The sequence below is a fragment of the Terrapene carolina genome, unplaced genomic scaffold, assembly GCF_002925995.2.
Source record: "Terrapene carolina triunguis isolate 2854851 unplaced genomic scaffold, T_m_triunguis-2.0 Scaffold714, whole genome shotgun sequence".
In the NCBI taxonomy this organism is placed as follows: domain Eukaryota; kingdom Metazoa; phylum Chordata; order Testudines; family Emydidae; genus Terrapene; species Terrapene triunguis.
Genome location: NW_020665065.1, coordinates 6,808,489 through 6,831,437, shown reverse-complemented (window position 1 = coordinate 6,831,437; position 22,949 = coordinate 6,808,489). Strand labels below are relative to the sequence as shown.

The window sequence follows — 22,949 nt, the reverse complement described above, 5'->3', positions numbered from 1 at the left end:
CAGGTGCTGGGGAAACAGCTTTGGCCTCTGCTAGTGGATTTCTAAGTCATTGTTAAAAATTTGAAAATATCTAGTTCATAAGCAGCTATCAGGCAAGTGATGGTGGCTTGTTCTGACATTCTTGCCTCGGGGTGTGAGGGTTCAGGTAGTAGGGGCTGGGCGTGTGTCTGGATTTTTGACACATGAAAAGTAGCTTTGCTGTCAGTTTTCTGTAGCTCACAAAGACAGCGAAGTGCTTTGTGGATTGTGGCCCCTCCCTCAGACCCCAGTTGTGCTTCCCGGCATCCAACAGAGCACTGCTTTCCTGGTCAGCTCCGCTTATGGGCTCTGGGGATCCACCCAAAGTAATGACAGAAAGATGGTGCACTCTGAAGTGGTCTCGTATGATGTGGCTATGCTCTCCCACACACCAAGCTTACAGCTGAGGGTTATCTAACATTTCTCTCCGCTTCAGTCAAGCGGGAACGTTGGGAGCCTGACATGGCATCCCATAGGATGCATAGGAGCGCTTGGTCTTGTGGTGAGGCACTGCGGATGCATTTTTCATCGGTGCTCCCTGTGGATGTGGGCTGGAAGCTCAAGTCTTGATCAGTGTTTCCGGAAGGTGGGGTATTTGAGACCCAAGTACTATGTCATGAGTTAGTGCTGGATTGTTTGGTACTCTGGTGAGACCTCTTTGTATTATGGTGGCCTGTTCATTTAGTCTGGAATAAAACTCCTCCTCTTACCTTCTTCAGAGCACTTTTTAGCCTGGAACCAGAACTGGTCCTGAGACACACTTAGAATACAGACCCACACAAAGCACACACGCCAGCCACATTACCTTCTCCCCTTTCCCGCCATCAGAGCTATGACATGGATTACATCTGTGGCTGATGAAAAGAACAACCCCACAGTGATTTGGCTTCAGCTCGATTCCCTCTTCTCGCTTTGCATTCATGAAAGGAGGCCTTGCAGAATTGCTTTTCTCATTAAAACTTAATTCTTCAGCAGCCACAGTGGCATATGCCAGGGTGGTGGCATAGAGCCTGTTGCACATAAGCAGCTCCCCTGACCTTCTGCTGGGTGTAAATTACAGTAGTCAGAGCAGAAAGTCTGTTGCTTTTTTACAGCAGGTGCCCCAAAGCAGAACGCAGAATACACACCTGCTGATTTCTGCGTAAATAAATGTTACTGAGCTGCTGGAATAGAGATTGGAACTGAGTATTTTCCTCTGTAGCATTGGTCTCTTGCTGACGATCTGTATTGCTGTGGCTGTTACTGATAATAAGAAGCCTGTGACGCCTCCAGCTTGGTTAGATACACTGAAGTATAGAAGATTGAACAGACTCCTCTAGCTAAATTCTGCACAGTAACTGAAGTCATGATGGATTTGCACCTCGGTGGAGAACTCAGGATTTACAATGTTATGGCCGAGAGCAGAGTTTGGCCTTTTAATAGTCAATATGCCATGTACAGATTTAAAGTTACTAAAGAAGAGTTATACAACTTCTCTGAAAGTTACACGTAGTTCAAAAAAGAACTAGATAAGTTCATGCAGGATAGGTCCATCAGTGGCTATTAGCCACAATGGGCAGAGATGGCTTCCCTAGCCTTTGTTTGCCAGAAGCTGGGAATGGGAGACCAAGGATGGATCACTTGATGATTACCTGTTCTGTTCATTCCCTCTGGGGCACCTGGCATTGTCCGCTGTCAGAAGACCGGATACTGAGCTAGATGGACCTTTGATCTGACCCACTGTGGCCATTCTTATGTTCTTATCTTGCCTGCTAATGCCACGTGAATAGTTGTTCACTTAGATTGTAAGGTCCTCGGGTTAGGGGTACATTTTATGCATCTTTAAAGCAACTGCACACTTATGGCCTGGTGGAAATTAATATATACCAGAAATAATGCCATTTATATACCTTTTATGTTCTGTATTTTTTTTTCTGTTGCTAAAGACATCCTTAAGAGCAAAGATTCTGCTTTCATGTAAGAATATCTTCTTGTGCTGAAGTCCTAATCTTCTGGTATTGCATAGTGTGCAAATAGGGAAATCAATGAAAGATTATGATTTTGGATTGAGAATAAGCATCAGGGAAAATAAAAACCAGTTACACCTACGTATTCCTGTCCTTCCTGCATATTTAAAACAGAAGGAAAGGAAATGTAATAAATATTTAAGCAGAATTGGTTCCAAATAAACTATTTGTCTGTTTCGCATGAAACACGTGGGATTTAATTTCTAACGGTATTTCAGATTAATGGGAAATCTTAGTACAAAATTATTCTTAAAAGATGTTAGAGTAGACTATAAATCATTTTATTATCCATGTGTCTCAGGACACAGATGAAAATGAAAGCGCTGAGCTGTTATAAAATTGCCTTATTTCTTTTAGTGCTGGAATACAAGTAAAAGTTAATTTTTATTTTCTAGTGGGGCATTTGCATTCCTTTCCATGTAAGAAGAATCTAGAGGTGTGTTGATTGAGTTGTATATTGAGACAAGCTCACGATCGCCTGATCTATCTTCCTGTCAGTTTGAAGGGCATTTACCTTGAAATTAACCTGAAAGAGCAGATGTTTGCTGACAGCTCTTTAGGAATAAAATGTGGTGGACTTGAAAACCATTTTTATTGTATGGCAAGAGGAAATCCTCTAATTTCGGTTAGAGAAATTAGTCAAAGGGTCACTGTTTCCAATAAAGGTGTTGTGAGCCTGTGCTCACTCTTGTAATAGGGCCAACCCAATTTTATAGTAACACCTAAAAGGAGAGGGTTTGGTTTTTTATACTTTCCAGGCCAAATTTATAGCCTTCAAGTGCATCATTGCATGTCTAATCTGTACACCATTGCTGTGTTTGCAGCCACAAATTGAGTAATAGCATGCGCAAATGAGACAAGTATTGTACTCATCATGGGGATGGGGACTGAGGCACAGAGACAGTGATCTGCCCAGGTCTTGTAACTCCCAGGTTCTTCCTCTCTAACTTCATGCACAGTGCAGTCCTGTTGGCTAAACTGTTCTGCTAGGGGTTTAGGATTTGTGGCCTAGTGGCCAGAGCACAAGACTGGGGTTCAGAAGACTTGGGTTCTATTCCCTGCTCTGCAACTGGCCTGCAGCAAGTCACTTCACTTCTCTGTCTGTTTTGCCATCTGTGAAGTGGAGATAATGATCCCAACCTCCATTGTGAAGTCCTTTGAGACCTACTGATGGAAAAACGCTGTATAAGATGTAAGCATTTACTATTCTACTTGAGGAATCGGGTCTGGAACCTAATCTTGGGAGTAAGGGAATAAATCTCTTCTCTCACTTAACCCTTCATTCCGTCCTTTTACTCAGTCTGTATCCAGCAATCCTCCTACTGGCTTTTCCCGCTTCTCTGTAGCTTGGAGACCGAGATCAAACCTGTGCTCAGCCTGATGGGCTTTTGACCATCTCCTGGGAAATCTTCCCCGAATTCTCTGCCTCCACAAGCTGGTAGTATATCAGGAGCTTATTCTTCCCAATATATTAACCGTGGCTCAGAATATAGTCTAACATCAGAATTGCTGAAATTCACAGATAAGGCAGTCTGCCTGCAAAAGCTCATGTCTCAAAATTACTTTTCTAATAGCTTGGCAAAACAGCAGCTGAAATAAACACATCCTTCCCTCTTCACAACTTCGTCTTATGGGTTTTATTTTAAAAGGAAATAAGCTAGATGCGGAATGAGCCAGACTGATGTAAATCTATATCGCTTCGATGGAGTTACACCAGTCTGTCAGCTGACTTTTATTTAACCCTCAATGCATCTGTTCAGCCTCGCGCCTTTGGAAATAATTCGTACAGACAGCTCTCAGGAGCAGAACTGAGTGTAGGGATTACGCAGGGTTGCTAAAATCAAGCTAGACTCCCCTACACAAGTTATATTGTGGTGTTAATGTTGGAAATTCAGAGGAGTGTACTGTATGTGAACAAAAGGGTACCACAGAGCATTGGGTCAAACATAAAGGTTTCAGTATGTATGATCAGATGCCCAGGAGTTTGGGAGGCCGCAAGAGAACCTATAGAATAGCTAATGGACGACATAACTTGGGGCATTCTCCTTCCCAATGGCAGCGGTTTACGTTTTCGCATTTTGATCTCTGCTGCGCTGCCCTGTCCCCTGTACTGCTCGCACAGAGGTGAGCCCTCTCACACTCACACCATGTGCTGCAGAATCCCACAGTTGCCACCTTCCTGCTGCTGGGGAGACCAGCAAAGCTGCAAGATGGGGCTGTTGTTGCACTTGAAAGGGATAACACCCTTCTCCCTGTAAACATGGGAGTCAATTAGCATCGACTCCCTCCATCGCAAATTACCAAAAATGACTTTGTGCAGAAATGGCTGCGTGATCATTTCTACTGAGTGAATAACAATTTGCAGTAAACTGGCAATTTACTTAATAAGATTGGAGTGTGGCGCCTGCTGATGGACCTGATGCTGCCATTCTAATTGAAGCTATTTTGTCTCCCAACCCTGCCCCCAGCGCCTGGATTTGGGCACGTGGCTGACTGTTACAAGCTATTAGCTCTAGCTTCACTGGTCCTATGTCATTTTCCATTCTCTTTGGAAATCCCCCATAAAAGGGAGTTCCCAAAGCTGGCTGATTGGATCACTTTGGGAGCTGAAAACCAGTGGTGTACTAGGTTAATTTGTCAATAGTTGGCTGCTGTTACAGTTTCACATTGCCATGAAGAAATAAAGTGTGTACAAAGTTTCCCATTTTCTCCTTGAAATGTGGTAACGCTTGGCTCCTAATTAATCCATGCAAACATAACTAATCTTAATGGTGTTAGCCTTATGTGTCTCATCTCTCTGTCCCCATATCACCTTCCCAATCTCCTGGGTCCTACAGTTGCAGAAATCTACATGTTCCCAAGCCCTACCTTTTGTTCTGTGGCAATCAGAGCAATTACATACTCTGCTCTCTGTCCGGGATGCTACTTACTCTGTTCCGTTCCTTAATCTTTTAAAATATCAAATGAAGCATCTTCTCCATAGCAGAGCTCTTCTGCAATTCCACCGTGGGAAGCTTCCAGAAGACATGTTCCCCATGATATTGTTGTATGTTATGGCTGCTACCAGGAAACATCTGGTAGTTCAACTCAAAAGTCAAACATCGAATTAACTTTCCTTTCAGCAGCGTGTTCCTTAGAAATTAGCTGGAATGTGTAACTCTGTGTGTTATGGCTTCATGTTAATGAGCTCAGTGGTGGACATGGGGAGCCTGATTTTTTAGAAGTGAACATAATTGCATGTTTAGAGTGGCGCTCACAATTCCTACAATTGTACGTATAAATTGCATATTCACATGCACAGCTGCTGTCCATCTTCATGCCCAGATACCCAATTTGTGAAGGCAAATGCAGTAATTGTAACTGGCACTTGTGCCAGCTTTGAAAATCAACCTCAGCACATATATACGTGGGATAGCTGGGCAGGTCAGTGGAAGCTTATGGCTGATTCTACATCCTGAACAAAAAGACAAGTCAGCAGGGTTTTTGCCTTTACTTTTTGACGTGCCTCAGCAATAATTTCACAAGGTGTTAGAAAAAGAATTTCATGCTGTACCTGCCACAGCTTCTTTCTGGATTAATGAATTGGACTAGCGAGAAATTCACAGGTCAAACCAATGCATTTTAAACCGTTAGTGATGTCAACTTAAAAATGTGTCTTAACACTTTCCATCAAAAGTCTGTGTACTTTGTTAGACGCCAAAATGTTGTATACCTAAACTGACCTTATTGCAAGGCAAGAGCTCTTGGCTTTTGTGGCATGTATAAAGTTCATCAAAAGGTGGTTTCTTTGATTGAGTTTAAGCCATGGAGTGTGTGTGTTTTCCTCAGAATACTCAGACATTGTTAGCAGACCAAATGAAATCAAAGAAACTCCCTTTGGTGGTCAATTGTTCTGTCACCAGAAACCATTGGTTAAAAATTGAGCCATATCACACTTGGGTACAGTTAGTTTTCTAACATATACACAACTCTTCTGGACATCCCTGTCTAGCACTGGAAAGCGCAGCTTTGAGTTTAAAAAGGTTATCTTCTGACAATTGGGTCACCTGCTCTCCCTTTCCCATAAAGAGGAGGTGAGGTTCTAAGTGATGTTACAACTCAGTGAATGGTTTTAAAAATCAGAGGAGTATTACAAAACCAGCTCAAATCTAGTTTGTCAGTTGCCTTGCTTAGCAGAATAGGTCTACTTGAGAGACAGGGGCAGTGGAATTACATGGTTTATTCTGCCAAAGAGTTTGACTCTTGTCTTGATTGCTGGCAGTTTTGGATAAGGGCCCAGTGCACGTACTTCATGACAAACCAGGCCCAAGTTTTGTAGCAAGAACGCTGAGTTTTGCAGCACTCTGCAGCAGACTGCACCTGTGTCAGCTACGTTTGAATGAAGTATTGAGATTTTGAAGGCCTTAAGTATGAAGATAAATACCATCAGTGCAGTATCCCATGTCTGTTGTGATAGTAAATCCATTTATTTTTTGCTGTCCCTGCACTTGCAGTCTTTGATCTTCCTGGAGACTCTTGTACTGACCATGCAGAACTGCACTGGAGAAGTTTGGGGTGGAAGCAGAGAGTAAGCTAGAAGTGGTTTGGCAACTGAGCAGGAGATAGGTTGGGATTTTTGGCACCCAGAAAGGCATGGGAGTTGATCCAGGTTTGTGGGACCAGCACATCAGCTGGATAATTCTGCAATGGTAAGTCGTCGTCATTAGACTTCAAAAGGAAAGCCCCATTGATATGAAGAGGGCCGTTCACACCTCCCCAAACGGTTGTTTCAAGATATCTAGAGTTTTGCGCTGGTGTTTAGGGCTGGCTTCTCAAACCACAAGGGCTTGAAATGCCTCTTTTTTTTTTTTTTTTTTTTTTTTTAAACTAAAGCTGAGATTGTGAAGCACAGTTCTGCAGCAAGGGGTCGATTCAGCAGCCAGTTCTGGGGCCCTCACGCTGCAGAGTATATAGAGCCCTGGTTATGGACCAGTCAGCGGTGGAGAGACTGAAAATGCTTTGCAGACATAACACTGTTGGCTGGAGAGCGGTACGGCTTGCATTCTTTATTGCATATTGCCTCAGATCATCTTCAGCCAGCCATGTAGGGAAAGGCGTAATTGAGAACGCCATCACTTCCTTACACATCACCACAACTGCCCGCTCTCGGCGATTGGTTTCAACTCAGATCAGTCATAGCGCTAAATAATAAATCATATGTGGAAGCTAGGTGTTGGGATTACTTCATTAGCTGCCAAGCAGCTTTCTTCATACCTAGTAACTTCTAAATCACTCAAGGATTTTTCCCTCTCCCCCTGAAAAATGAGTGATCAGTACTATCGTTGGTCATTCGGTTAAAAAGGGCTGTAGGGCCTCTTTCTGAAGTCATGTGTAGTGTGCTCTTAGGAAGCCTTATGCAATGCCTCAGCTAGGCTTCCTTTACAAGATTAAAGGCTGAAATATAGCAGTCACAGTTAGTCTTCTCCTTTCCCCTTGCCCCCTTGGCAGTAAATCAGCTCCTCAAGTTGAATTTCACACTCTCTTCTCCACTGTCAGCCAAGTGAATTAAAGGTCATTGTTTTAGATGGGCTGCCTGCACTCAACTCCGATGTACTTGCACAACGGTCTTGCAAGCGTCTCATGAACCTAGCAACTCTGGCACGCAATGTACTTGCCTGCCCTTCGCATAATGAAGTGAATGGTATTTTATTCACCTAGCAAACACTTTCTTGCCCTGGGAGTTAAATTTTGCAAAGCTGCTGCAGCACTGGGATATTAAGACTTTTATAAGCCAACTGCGTGTTCAGTGAAAAGGGAGAGGGCTTGAACTGGAATTGGGGGCGGGGGGGGGTTCCGTAATAGTTTGTACTAGGGGAAGAGATGACAAGTCTGTTTGCTATTCAACTTGGGGGGAAGGGATAGCTCAGTGGTTTGAGCATTGGCCTGCTAAACCCAGGGTTGTGAGTTCAATCCTTGAGGGGGCCATTTAGGGATCTGGGGCAAAAATCTGACTGGGGATTGGTCCTGCCCTGAGCAGGGGGTTGGACTAGATGACCTCCTAAGGTCCCTTCCAACCCTGATATTCTATGATTCTACTGGTAAACCCCAAAAAAGCATTCCTTCTATGAACAGCTGCTGGAAGCATTGTTTGTGCAGGTAGAGGAAGAAGGTGAAAGAGAGCTGTTCATATGCGGAACAGTACCAGATCCACACTGGACCTGGGAGATGTAACTCAAACGAGCCAGGAAGCAGCTAGTCTTATCCTAGTGGAGAACTGTCGTGTTTCAGAAATCCTTACACAGAATTGGCATCATTCAGCACGAGTGTCCATTCTGGCTTAGGAGGCCCACCAGTGCAGTATCTGGAACATTGCATCGGGTTGGAAGGGAGCAGGGGGCACTTCCACAGCCTCATGTTATACTGATGTCTCGACAGGTATTTCAGCCTCTTCATGAGCAATAAAAGTCATCCCTCCACTAATCCCCAAATCTAAAGAAAGGAAACCTCTTTACTTCCACACACGTGTGTCTGCATGAGGAAAAATAAACACAATCACTATGCTGGTAGTAATTGTTCAGAGCTATAGTTACCCTGTCTTGCCCGTGTAATTGGTGAGAGCACTTTTACTGGTTTTTTTGTATAACTTTTTAAAGAAGAAAGCCAGTAGTGTCAAGTTCACAACAATTTGTACAGCACCTAGCACACTGGGGTCCTGCTCCGTGACTAGGACTTCTAGGCACTGTGGTAATACAAAATTCATCCTAATACTCCAAATCCTATAAGCTGGTTGCAACCTTCTAAAGTCAACTTCCTCTACGCTGCTGCAACACATTGCTTTTAGAATCCACCTTTTAGCAACCGCACAGACACTTACAAAGTTCATGTGCAATTCATCCCTGCTGAGATCCACTTGTTCCTGCTGCCTTTCAACCAGCAGATAGCATTTCTACCTTCTGATCCCCTTGAATTGCTGTACACATTATTTGGGCTCAGAGGCAACTGCTCATGAGTGCTGTTGACAGTCTTCTTACTTCATTTTTGTCTGTCTGTTTGGGATTCAATAAATCAATTTGCTGGGGTAAATTTTTCATTCCTGCTGTGTGCCAACTCTCACATAGTTACAGAATAGAGTGAAAGCTGAGACCTTGGCTATGATGACAAGAAGTGGTTGGCTTATTATTTGAAGGGGCAGATACCTATCCAGCAATCTTAAGTGGTTTGGATTATGGCTGTTACTTTCCTGATCAGGAGGCTTAATAAGGTCAGTCCCCAGGTCTTGTCTGTACATGGGATTTAGCAACTGGTGGACAGCAACCAGTGAGTTTTTATGTATATTACAGTGGTGCCTAGCTGAGATTGGAGGCCCCATGGCGCTAGGTGCTGTACATAGACAGTTCCTGAGGAATTTACAATCTAAACAGACAAAGGATGGGAGGAGACGGTCACAGCAGTGGCAGAGCTGGGGATAGATCCCATGTTTTCTGGGTCCCAGACCTGTGCTGTATCTACTAGACCACATTCTCTCTGCTTGAAAGCAGGGCACGCTCACCCAGTAAATGGTAAGTTTTTCCTTGTTCACACTTGGTTTTCTCAGGGCAGCTACATGGGCTGCTGCCCACCTACTGTGAAGTCCCAAGTCTAGACTTAGAGCCCTTGTCTTGAGCTGTCTTGGAGAGAGTCATAGTGTTATGGAGAGACACAGCAAACCTTTCATTGCGACAGGTTTCTTAATTTACTTGATTTTAAAAAAAAATCCACCTTATTAACGCAGGTGAAGCGGCTTGGTACCAGGCATTTTCTGTAATGAATGGTTGCAGTTAATGGCCCTCAGCTTTTCATGAAGCCATCAACTCTCCCAGCCTTCATTAATTCCCAGGAATGACCTCTGTGTCCATCATTTATTCTTTAAGTGATCTTGAACTAGCATACCAAGGGAGGGAAGGTACCTTGATTTCCTTAGTGCCATTATCCTAATTACTTCTGTAAAATGTACATCCCAGCAATAGCTCTATTGAAACAAAACAAGCAGTCATGCAAAATGACAGCAGTTAAATTCGTATCTGCAGATTTCACAGTATACAAGGCATTTGGAAGATCGGAGGGTTGCTGAGATTCAAGGGGAGGAGAAATAAGCAGGATATAAACTATTCGGGTACAAACGCTGCCTGGCATTTAGAGAGATGTGATCCAAACAGTCCTATGGATAAATGGTGGCATGAGTTAAAGCCCCAGGCTTTCTGGTGAAGATGCCGATCACGGCAAGGATAGGGTCACTAATTCAGTTACATCCCAGTGCACATCGCGAAATCTCCACCCAGTTGACCAGACATAGGTCTCTTGAGAAGAGAGGTCTGGGTATGGTGCATTGGCAGAGCTGTGTCAAGGACTGGGATTCTTGCACTGAACTTTTTCTCCTTGATTCCTAGCTCGTTTTGTTTGTTTCCTCGTGAGCATCGATTTCAGGAGCTTTCAACTCACTGTGTGTGTGTGTGTGTGTGTGTGTGTGTGTGTGTGTGTGTGTGTGTAAAAGGCTTTCATGCCACAATTTATCATAGCAGAGGGTTGTGCCTTACAAAAGTGTGTTTATTTCAGGCTCCGCCATTGATGAACATTGGAAAGTTACTTAAGCTTTTTCTGTTTTTGTTTAACCTGTCTTTGGATAAAACACTTGAGATCCATGGATGAAAACCACTATATCGGTACCTATTATTATTATTGTTGTTGTTGTTGTTGTACCCTAAGCGGGTTTTTAACTAAAGGAAGGTCTTCTAAACCTAGCTGATCTTTTGGGATGGTATAAGTATAGTAGGGGGGGAGGGATAGCTCAGTGGTTTGAGCATTGACCTGCTAAACCCAGGGTTGTGAGTTCAATCCTTGAGGGGGCCATTTAGGGAACTGGGGTAAAAATCTGTCTGGGGATTGGTCCTGCTTTGAGCAGGGGGTTGGACTAGAAGACCTCCTGAGGTCCCTTCCAACCCTGATATTCTATGATTCTATGATTCTAGATCTGTATCAGCCTTGAAGGAGGAGTCTATGGTGGACTGCCAGTTGAGGCTGGGATAATGCCCTTTCCCACAAGTGAAGGATTTAGCTTTGTGTACTGTATTGAGACACAGTAATCAAGTTTCCATCATGCAGATAAAATTAACCCAAACCACTGCATCTAGATAAGAAGTCAGCTCCCAAACTGTCTCTTGCCTGCCCTTTGTGGACAGTCTGTTCCTTGACTGCATTTCCCTTTCCCTTGTGGTTCAATCTAAGGTAGTAGAAATTAAACACCGCTAAGCCAGACCATTTAGGGAGGTCTCTAGTATTAGGTGACATTGCAGCCCATAATACCCTTGCATAGTTGCTCATACTAATCCCTTCATTGCTGAATTCTTTGTTACAAAATGTGCTGCATACGCAAGGTTAAGGGGGGAGATGCGGAACCTACTGTACCTTTAAAAAAAAAAAAAAAAAAAAACAAATATGTGGCTATGGTCAGAAAATAACTCCCAAAGAACAGCATCTTTCTGAACACCAGCAAGTCTTTATTTTAGTCATCTGTGATTAGCTTTACTCCAGAAACTCGTGTAACATAATCTTACCTTAACCCCCAGTCTGAGGCACCTTGGTACTGCAACAGTGTAATACCTAGAATGGAGCCAGCTGCTTCATACATCCACAGGATCACTATGGTGGGGGTCCAGAATCTTTAGAGGTTGTGATTGATAGCTCAGTTCCCCCATCCACCCCCCCCACACACACACTCCTCCCTAAAAAACGTTGCGTTCACAGTGCTAACTGCTAACAGTTAGGGGAAATTTGTGAACAAAGCAAATGTGATGGTGTCATCATTACAGTCCTGGTTTTCTACTCCTAGCTACGCCTTAAAGCTGGTAAACGGCAGATGCAGTGAGCCAGGTGCTCCTTACAAGTCCTCGAAGCAGCCTTGAAGCAATTATGGCTTGAGGTATTTAAGCTTCCAAGTCTTCTCAAGATGGGCTCATCACAACAGCTCCCAAAATCTAATATGCCTAAAGACTATTAAATTTAAAAAAAAAAGAGTGAAATTGACCTATTCCAATGAAGATTATAGCACAAAGCCCCAGTAAAAATTGTCAGTTATGAATGCCGGAGCAAAATGCTCAATGGAATCATTTCATCTGTCTTTTGTTTTGGCCTATTTTGTATTATGCCCTCGACGTGACTCCAAGCTAATCCCCAAAGAGCAGGCGTAATTGCAACATGCCTGTCACTTAATTTGTCTCAGATTCATGTATCTATTTTCTTAATTAGCTTTTTCTCCAGCAGTCGTTTGCAGTCTTGCTGTCTGTAATCATTAAACCTCCTTACATGTCTCAAACCAAACAAAACCACTCCTAGTGTCTGGCAGGAGCACCGAATGCTGCAGGAGTGAAATGGCAGGCTTGCTGCTGCGTTCCAGGAGATCTGTCCTCTGCCTACTCAAAGCGGGCCAGGGCCATGCTGCATCTGATTTCCATTCTGATTTCCACCCAGTTGAACCTGATCAAATCACCCATGAAACACCAGACACAGCGCTGTCAGCCCTCTGATTTCCCCCCCTCCCCCCCCTCCCAAGTCAGCAGCGTCCCTGGGAGCAAGGCAGGTAGAGAACACAGCTATTAAAACGCTGTCAAAAAGGCGTTTGACTTTGGGTGAAACAGATGATCACAAGCGAAGGGTTTGAGCTGCTGGGTTACAGCAGGCGGGTGCTATGCAGGGTTTGTGTTACTGCACCATAAATTGCACCAACCCACGCTCTTCCTCCATACGTGTGCACTCCTTCATCCCTACACGCACTCATCCCTTCATGAGCTGCCGAGACTCCTGCTTGTCCAGTGCCATAGGGTCTGGGGACCCCTCAGCTTTGCTGATGTACCTTGATCTCAGCCTGCAACCACACCACCACCACCCTGCCCCCCGCTTTGCTGGCGTCGTGGTCCATCACTAGGTTCTTAGGCTCTGCAGTAATGATCCTCTGGGGGTTACCAGTCATACCACACTCTGGTGGTGGCTCTGTGATGTGGATGAACGTCCAGCCAGGGACTAGGATAAAAAATTATCAAACTTTTGTTTGCTCCTGTACCAATAGGAAGGTGAATGAGGGTTTGCAGAAGTGAAAGGCTGGTGCACAGACCCACTGTGTCACTTAGCCTCCAGTACCTCACATTAATATGTATTCGTATGCTGTGTGAACAGCATTGCCCCTGACTCTAACATCCTGCCTAAATAAGGATTGGGATCGGGATAGATGTTACAGCTAATGCAGTTTTAATCCCATTGTAAACTGGATTTAAAATTGATCCTCTAATGTAAACCAACTTGTGGGTTATGGTCAATTATTTTTAGTTTGGCTTAGTTTGCCAAGACTTGTTTTAAGATGCTGATTAGGCCTCAACTGGAGTATTGTGTCCAGTTCCAGACACCACATTTCAGGGTAGATGTGGACAAACTAGAGAAAATCCAGAGAAGAGCAACAAAAATGATTAATGGTCTAGAAAACATGACCTATGAGGGAAGATTGAAAAAATTGGGTTTGTTTAGTCTGGAGAAGAGAAGACTGAGAGGGGACGTAAGTTTTCAAGTACATAAAAGGTTGTTACAAGGAGGAGGGAGAAAAATTGTTGTTCTTAATCTCTGAGGATAGGACAAGATGTAATTGCCTTAAATTTCAGCAAGGGAGGTTTAGGTTGGACATTAGGAAAAACTTCCTAACTGTCAGGGTGGTTAAGCACTGGAATAAATTGCCTACGGAGGTTGTGGAATCTCCAACATTGGAAATTTTTAAGAGCAGGTTAGATAAACATCTGTCAGGAATGGTCTAGATAATACTTAGTCCTGCCATGAGTGCAGGGGACTGGCCTAGATGACCTCTCGAGGTCCCTTCCAGTTCTGTGATTCACGCATAAACATTAAGGTGCAGAAAGTCAGTATGTCTACTCTCTAGCACTAGAAAACTACACCTCTGTCCAATGTGCGGCTAACAGTCTGCATGCTAGAAATCCATATTAAGACTTAGGCCCTCTTTTACAGACAATTGTCTGTCTGACTTCCCCTTTGTCCCGGTGGCTTTCCCTTCTCCATAACTGACCCTTACTGATAAGGCAAAAGATTAAATTTACTTCCAGTATTGATCGTCTTTTCTTCCAAGATGTTTCCGGTACTATCCAAGCTCCCGACTTGTACATCTTGAATTGAAACTCATTGATATATAGCTGCTCTTGTTGCTCTGGAATACCAGCAAATGAAGTGAGTTTTCATTGGTACAGCCCCCATCTGCTAACCTAGGGAAGATTCTCAGAACCTCGCTGTACGAGAATCCCAGGAATCCTGGTTTTGTCCCATTGGCAGAGTTGCCCAAGAGTTAGAAATAGGGGAGCTGTTGTCAGTATTCCTGAATTCTGTTCCCTTCTCTGCCACGGACTTGTGTGACCTTACCCCGTCTGTGTCTCATCTGCAGAATACCTGCCTTGCAGAGAATGAATGTTTGTGAAGTGCTTTGAGCTGAAGGGTGTTCAAGGTGAGATTGTTACAGGGCAGGCTGTCCTATGCTGCACCATCTCTGGTAAACACAACCCGGGGCGTACAGATCAGAGCTTGTCAGCTGAGTGTGACAGTCTCTCTCCTCCTTGAAGAGGGGCTTTGGGAGAATCGGTGAGATAATTCTGAAGGGATTTATGCTGTGCTCCCTCACCAAGCTCCAAAATTATTTAATTTTGCCTCAGAATGGTTCCGTGTCTGGGTCCACGTTCTCAAGCTTGCAAAGTTGCGTTCGAGAAAATGGGTTAAAATATGTCCGCCCGGAAGAGCGAAGTATGAATATAAATGAAGCGTGGGGCTGCTTTTAGAGTGTAAGCTACTCCCAGAAGGGATAGCTGCTTCCCCATTTGCTTTCTTGAGAGCTAGGGCCCTGGGCTTTCTATTTATAGAAAGTCATTGAGAAAATCAACAGAGCGTGAACTGCACAGCATTGCTGAAGCTTTCACAATGGAATTGATGGGCTCTGCAGTGGCGGGGAAGAAGCGAACGCCTCCTGTCTATTCACCACAGGTGCATACACACATCACAGGGAAGCGCTTACCCCGTTTTAAAATGCCAGATCTTCCCGACTGCAGGGCTGCCCTGGGGGAAAACAGGCAGTTTTGGGAGCATCCCGAGAAGGGCTACACAGCCATGAAGAAGGGATGTTCAAACCAGCCTTTTCACCGCAGCAGGTGCTGGGTGAGAAGGGGCTGCCCAGGCTCCCGTCACTTTATAATGAGCATTCATGGGGGCGGGCTGGTCAGTAAGTCAGATGCCAGGGCTCCCTTGCCAGGGTGCTGCAGAATGGGACCTGCAATGTCGCTGCGCAGCATGAAGCCTCCCTGCCTTGTTTAAGGGCTTGAATGTGGAGGACAAGCGTGTGGCAGCCCCGGCACGTTGTCCTTTCCTCCCCTCCTGCAGCGCTTCTCAGCCACGTGCCTTGAGGCTGTTCGCTAACTTTAGGGTGCACAAACACCTCCATGAGCTGGGAATTTACCCCTGCTCCAAGGTGGGGAAATGGGAGGCAGAGAGGTTGGACAGGCCTATCTCAGGTGCATCAGCGACTCGGCGGCCATAGAATGGAGCAGTCCTAATTTCCAGCCCTCTGCTCCGATCGGCAGCCCCCAGCACCTCCCCGGGGGGCAGGAATCTTCCTTCTGGACTTACTAAACCATGACTGAAGAGGTGACCAGCGAGCAAGCTGAACTGCTCTGCCATGGGCCTGCTCAGGCTCTTGCGCTCAGCCCCCACCCTCCTGTGAGCAGTCAGCCCTCTTGCCTGCCCCAACCAATCACTCTCTAGGAGGCTTTAAGTAGTTACAGCTTGAGAGCTGGGCTGCAAAGCGGCACCTGCTGAGGGATCAAGCAGCTCCTCAGGAGGAGGAAGGGAGGGAGGGGTGTCCTGACCTCACTTAAATCCGCTTCCCTTTCCAGGTCTGTGCCTTTAGGGAGGGATGAGAGTGGGACGTCCCCTTGGCTTTGTGAGGGGAAGCCTGTGCTCAGATGCCCATTGCAGTCAAAAAGCAATACACTCCTGCCCTGTGCCTGCCTGCTCTTTGCGCTGGCAAGGTTTGCCTTCCCCTGTGGGTCTTGGCTTCTCCCGGGCGTGACCCGCAGCAGCCGAGCGAAGCTGTCGTGCAGACTTCCCAGCTCCGGCCTCAACTCTGCGTGCCCGCCTTTGCAAAGGTGATGGCGACCAATTGTTACCTTGCTTGCCACAAAATCTTTCCCCAGGGCAAGTGCAGAAATTTGCAAGGCTACACCCCAGTGTCTCCCCGGGTGGAGACACGAGAGGGTGATGCAGCCTTTGGGAATCGGACGCGGACTGCATGTCCAGTGGAGTGCCCTGCTGTGGCCAGATAAGCCTTCCTCCACTTGCTCGCTGGCCAGCTGGCTGAGGAAGAAGAGGGGCAGAGGGTGGCTGGGAGGGGGGCAAGGACCAAGTTGGGAACCTTGTGCCTTGTGATTAGGAGAGAACCGTTTCCGATCCTGCTGTAATGGGGAGGCGTGAATCACACGAACAGGTGAAGCCATCCCCTTCCTCTGCTGATACAGTGCTGTGCAGCATCTCCCTCTTGGATTCGTTTACTGTCTGCCTGTAGAACAGGCTGGGGGAGCTAGAAGCCATTGCGTTCCATTTCATAGGCTGCTGGCTCTTAAATGCTGCAAACCGTGTTGCCTGGCAGCCTCAGTGTCAGACTCTCATTAATGATTTATGGAGCCAGGTGCTTGAGCGCGGTGCTTTATAGATGCAAGACGCGGCCTCTGCCTTGAAGAGCTTCTCCTCTAATTCAGCCAGACACCTGGGATCCGTGGGGAAGCCCCACTGCCAGACTGCCGGGGGACCAGTGCTGGCAGGTGGCGCGCAGGGCTGTCTGGCTTTGCACAAAGTGGGGGCAGGAGACGCGGGCAGGTGGCAAGGAGTCTGGGACTGTTCCCAGCGTGGGGGAGGAGATGAGCTAGGGGATCCATCCTGCATCGTGCCAAGCACCCTCGCTCCCATTGGCACACGGGGAGGGGAGGGTGCTGTCAGGATTTGGCAGGGTCAAGGTCCAGGAGAGGGGAGCATAGGGAGCAAACGAGAGGGGCAGTGGAGGCTGGGGCAGAATTGCAATTAGCAGGGAAGGTGAGGCGCTCAAGTTTGAGTAGCATAGCGGAAAGAGTGTGGCCGTCCTCCCTGCTCCCTGTGTCTGTCCTTACCGCCCAGCACTCCTGGTGGGGGCGGCTAAGTGACACAAGACGTTGTGCCAGAACACAAGGCAAGTGGCCGGTCTGCTGCTGGTGGCTTTTGAAGTTGCTAACTGTTAGGAAGCGAGTTAAGCTCCTGCCAGCCCTTCATGCCCAGAACTGTTCAATCTGATTTGTATTCGGGACGTACGTTGCCATGACGTGTCGTGCTTTCACGAATCGGAGGCAGGAATTAGCGTGTGCGGCTTGAGTCCACAGAGGAAGCGGGCTCGTGGGTGAAAACGCTCAGGGGAGGAGTTCAGTCTAGTGAGGGGGGGGTGTAGAAAAGGGGGGTTCTTCCATTTGAGGTGAGCTGTCCAGTGGAATGAGGCCAGGACAGGCTGACACCTCTGTTGGCTCTTTTGAAATGCTGCCATAATTCTTAGCACTGCTGGAACACCTCCAGCTGAGGGGCTTAAAGCACTTCGAAGCATTGATCCCCCTCCAACACCGCCATGGGGCACATGGACTTGTCCCATTTTACAGATGGAGACGCTGAGGCACAGAGAGGTGGCCATTTGCCTAGTTCACACGGTAGAGCTGCCAAGGGAACCCAGGAGTCCTGACTTCCAGTTCACTGCACTGACCACTAGTCAGCCCTTCCTCTGGATCAGAGAGGGGCTAGAATCTTTCCTCTCCTCTTGAGCTGCATTTGCTCCTTCTGCTCTTTCTTCCACCCAACGTTCTCCACTCCTGTTTCTCACACTCAGAGAATAAGACGGAGAATATATTATTGCCCTTATATAAATCCATGGTACGCGCACATCTTGAATACTGCATACAGATGTGGTCTCCTCATCTCAAAAAAAATATACTGGCATTAGAAAAGGTTCAGAGAAGGGCAACTAAAATGATTAGGGGTTTGGTCCCATACGAGGAGAGATTAAAGAGGCTAGGACTTTTCAGCTTGGAAAAGAAGAGATTAAGGGGGGATATGATAGAGGTATATAAAATCATGAGTGATGTGGAGAAAGTGAATAAGGAAAAGTTATTTATTTGTTCCCATAATATAAGAACTAGGGGCCACCAAATGAAATTAATGGGCAGCAGGTTTAAAACAAATAAAAGGAAGTTGTTCTTTACACAGCGCACAGTCAACTTGTGGAACTCCTTGCCTGAGGAGGTTGTGAAGGCTAGGACTATAACAGCGTTTAAAAGAGAACTGGATAAATTCATGGAGGTTAAGTCCATTAATGGCTATTAGCCAGGATGGGTAAGGAATGGTGTCCCTAGCCTCTGTTTGTCAGAGGGTGGTGATGGACGGCAGGAGAGAGATCACTTGATCATTACCTGTTAGGTTCACTCCCTCTGGGGCACCTGGCATTGGCCACTGTCAGTAGGCAGGACACTGGGCTAGATGGACCTTTGGCCTGACCCAGTACGGCCGTTCTTATATTCTTTCTTTTTCAAGGAGGAAGGTTTTGTAAAACGCTAGAGGTGATTGCTACGCCAGCAGCTGCTCCAGCAGGTTGTAGCCCTCGCTTTGCTGCTGCTGGCTCTGTCAGTGTCCCCTTCACCCTCCCTCCTTCTCAAGGTCAGGTGGAAAACGGATTTACTTGGAACTTGCCCTCTTGAGGGGAGTGTCTCCTCCCCGACCCTCCCAATGGGCAGACCCTGCCTGGGATTCCTAGCAGAGATGCTGGGGGCTTCAGCCCCACTAGTGTTGTCCCTTCAGCTCAGCAACTGGAGTACATTGGCCAGGGTGGGGGCCTTGCGGGGTCATGCTGCACCTTATCGTGGGCAAGCAAGTTTTCAGTCTCTCGGGCGGTCAGTCTAGCACCTTTCATTAGCAATAGACAAGCCTGGCTGTTGCCATGTGATAATTTGTCTCTCAGTTCTGAGGCACAAGCTGAATGGAGACCTCTGTTCCTCACTGGAGTGGGGAGATCAATATGGGTTTATAACCAGGCTTACATTTTGTGCTAGTCTTTTATGTGTCTCAGTTTTTTTGCATCTGTAGCATTTTGTAAGAGGCTGTGTGTGTAGTTAGCTTCCCCTCCCCCGAAAGAGGAGTGCTTTAATATTTTTTTTCCCTTTGCAATGATTTGCAGTGGATACACTTTTTAAAAATAAAAGGTGGCATTTGCGAGTGAAATATTGTCTCTTTTTCTCTGCTGCTTTATGATGTGGAGAGAAGCCCTGGAAGAGTTGTTTTTTCTCTTTTACCACCAAAAAGCTACAGTGTGTTGCTGTTACTGTTTGCTACGTGAGAAGTGATGGGCTTGTCTGCCCTGTGGATAACTGGAGAACTATTAGGGTTACAGGATGAAGCAAGGGAAACCCGAGCAATGAAAGGGATTTTTAGTGAGGCTGCTCCAATGGTGGAGGCAAAGAGGGGGAAGGTATGTCTGATGTTAACCCCGATTTAATTCAAACGCCTGTCGAACGGGAAGGAAGATCTCTCTGCACGCGATGCCAGCCCTTCAAGTGAGGGCTGAGCGCTCCAGGGCAGCTCGCTGACCCTCTTGCAAATCCAGGCGAGACCAGACTTGCTGCCTCTGATCGTTCAAAGGTGAAAAAACTGAAATTAGCCACAGCCTTGTCCATGATGGGGATTTGCCCTGTTTTCTGCCCCCAAGTGCAGCTATCCCAGTGCAAACCTCTATGGCAGACAGACAAAACTGCTTTTAGCCCCAGTGAATCTTACCCTGGTTTCAGGAAGCCATGCCCATAGCAGCTTTGCCGGTTTGCCCTGGGGCAGTTGCACTAGCAACTAGGTGGCTAGCAGGATAGACAAGGCCCAGTACCAGGGTGCTCAGGAACCAAGGTGATGAGCATTGTCAGGAGGGAGGAGGCCGGGGCCTTCCGTTTCTAACCACCTGGCCTTCTCTTCCCCCCTGCAGGCTGCAGCCTATGCGTCCGAGGACGGCGTCCTGACCGAGGCCATGATCGACGCCCGCGTGGCTGACGCGGTGCAGCAGCACAAGCAGAAGATGGAGTGGCTGAAAGCGGAGGGCACAGACCCGAGCAAGGAGGCTGGCAAGAGCCAACGGCTGCCTCTCCCCGTGGGGCTGGCTGTCTGAGAAGCTGCAGACTGGTGTGCGTGGGGAGGGCGGCGGGGAATGACGTCGGAGGGTTGGTTGGCCGGCCGTGTTGGTGGAATCATGTGCTGGAGATGGGCGCCCAGTGGTGCCAGCCGTGCAGAGATGGGAGCTGCCCAGGCCCTGCCCTCTCAATTTTATACTTTTAGGGAACACCAGAAATAAATGTGTCTTTTAAAGCAGGCTGAAGAAGCCGCCACATTAAAGGAGCCCCCTTGCCACAAAGCCATTGCCTTGCTGCTAGTCTGTGGCCTTTCTCCTGAGAGCACCGAAGTCAACCCCCTCTGTCTGCCATTGGACCCCTTGTGAAAGCCAGCAGCCAGGCCGTGTGGGCACCCGGGAATCGCCGTGCCCTCCGGCTGAGGCACACCCTGCTGGCTGACCCGAGGGGTGTTCCCCAGCAGTGTGGATCCCTCAGCTCCGGCTCATTCACGTCTTGCCCCTGGCATCCCCTGGTGCAAATGCACCCCGGGCTCCCCATCCCGCTGCCTGGGCTGTGGGTGGAGCTGGGAGGGATCAGTGCAGGCTCCCATTGGCGGTTGGGCCGTGTCTCCGGGAGGAAAGCTCCTGTGAGTGCTGCGGTTTGGCTGCATGCCCTGCTGGATGGTGGGGTGACGGACAGGCCTATGCCGGGGTTATGGTGTTTGCAGGTAAAACAAATCCCTTGTTGAGTGATTCTCCCTTCCCTGGTGGAAAGCTGGGGCCTCCCTCCCTCACGCTAAGCACGAATAACCGAGGAAATCACTGGTGCTGGTGGCTTCCCTCCTCCCGTTCCACATGGGCACCTCTCCAAGTGTCTCGCCGGCTGGCCCGCCTGGTGGCTGGACACCGCTGCGGGGCTGCTGCCTGTCCCGGAGCATTGCTGGCAGCAGCACGGCACAGCAGCTACATGCTTCTGCCATGGCCGAATCTCCCCACAGTGTGTCCCTTCTGCACACCAAACGCTGCTGCGACAGCGCCAGGCTTGCCCCGAGCTGCCCAGAGAGCAGCTGGACATTGTGTTCTCCCCAGGCAGGACCCGTCGTGTGGCTGAGTTTTAACACTTGCGGCGTGGGTGTAGCGTCCCTGCGCAGGGAGTGTCGCGCCTGGTGTGAGATCAGCCGGGACAAACCCCACAAAATCCCCCAGTAGCCGAGAGCTGTGTAGAACAAAATTCCTCCCTTCACACGGGGCACCGTAGAATAAACCTGCCTGGGCCTTGCCTTGGAGTTCACATGGCTGCTTGGATCGAGTAGATCAGCTGGCACCTGCATTCCCCATAGCAGCGATCTTAGAGGCAGCCCTTGGACTCCGAGCAAGTGGCCGATGTGGCCTATGGGGGGACACAGTACGGTGACCCTGTGCTAAAATGATAGTGCCTCTCGCAGGTGACGGCCTGTGCTAAGGGATTCACTGGTTCCCTGCTGCCGGAGCGCACGTTCCCGGGAGATGCTGTGTCCATCCAGCCTCTTGCTGCCCTGTTCGGTTAGGGAGCAGTGAAGGCTTTGACGTGGATTTTGTTTCCATGTAATTCTGCCCTCCAAGGAGTCTCCGAGCTGGTGGGTCCTAGTAAACAGGTGGCCATGGCAGGAAAAGCACCAGCCCCACTGGCAAAGGATTGACCTGGCCCTCAACAGGACTCCTCGTGCCCTACGGCAGGCCTCCCTGGGGCAGGCTTGCTCTCCAGGGGGGTTAACTGGCCTGGCCGCTCTCCGTGCCGTGGGGATATCAGTCTCCAGGGCCGGCGGGCTAGCACCTGTCAGTGGGTAAACAGCGTGGCAGCTCAGATGCTGTTTTATCATGGGTGGGAGCAATGGGAGATGCCCATTGCTTGACAGACATGTCTATGGCAGGAGCCTGGAGCCCAGCCTCCCTGGATTGGTGACATTGAAGCTGCTTGTGAGTCTGCAGGCAGGTCAGAAACAGCCTCTGGTTTTGAGCTGAACTGGGTTTGAACTCCGGGTTCCCGAGCAGCTTCGCTTTCCAAGTTCCCCTCTGTGCCTGCACCCCACAGATGCATTTGCCTGAGCTAATCCTGTGCCCTGAGTACCTTGCTGAGGCGCTGTCCCCTGACAGGAACTGACAGCGTGCTCGTCTTTGTCCCCTTCGCTGGGAGCTGGCTTGCAGCTTTGAGAAATGCGTGCTGACAAGGGCTGGGAGCGGTCGCAGTGACTGTGCAGAGACTGGCAGGGCTGGCCTCCCGGTGACTTGAAACAAGCAGCTTCGCGGGGCAATACGAAGGCACCAGCCCTCGTGGCTGCAAATCCGCCTGTCGTGCCATCGTCCTCTCTCGCTACAGCTGCTGGAAGCCCCACCAGCGTCCCTGGATACTGGGTTGGGCGAGAGAGAATCTGGCTGCCTGGGGAAAATCCAGCTTCAGAAACTTGCTGGTGTGAGGCTGGTGCAGCTTCTCTCAGTGGCTGGTGTCCAGCTGCAGGGTACTGCAAAGGAGTGCATGGCTCCTCTTGCTAAGGGCAGGGCAGTTATCCAGCTGGCTTTGCAGCATCTTTCCCGGGATGTATTGCTAAGCGCTGACATGCTTTTCAGCAGCGTCTGCAGGCTGCTTCCCTGGATCTCCCCCGGGCAGCAAGTCCTCCGGGCTGAAAACCACCTGTTGCAAGGCTGCTGTCCCACTCCCAGCACAATGGGCTCGTGGGGCAGGTGCTGCTGTG

At 48.1% G+C, this 22,949-nt stretch overlaps 1 protein-coding gene across 1 annotated transcript in view; it reads left to right on the top strand.

Moving 5' to 3' along the window:
* LOC112107807 (ATPase family AAA domain-containing protein 3) overlaps window positions 1-22,101 on the top strand; it is a 63,199-nt gene extending 41,098 nt beyond the window's left edge. The window contains exon 16 of the mRNA XM_024201678.3: window positions 20,101-22,101. Within this exon, the coding sequence (XP_024057446.2) occupies window positions 20,101-20,280 (180 nt within the window). The 3' untranslated portion in view covers window positions 20,281-22,101. The remainder of the gene's footprint in view (window positions 1-20,100) is intronic.
* Window positions 22,102-22,949: the final 848 nt, after the last annotated feature.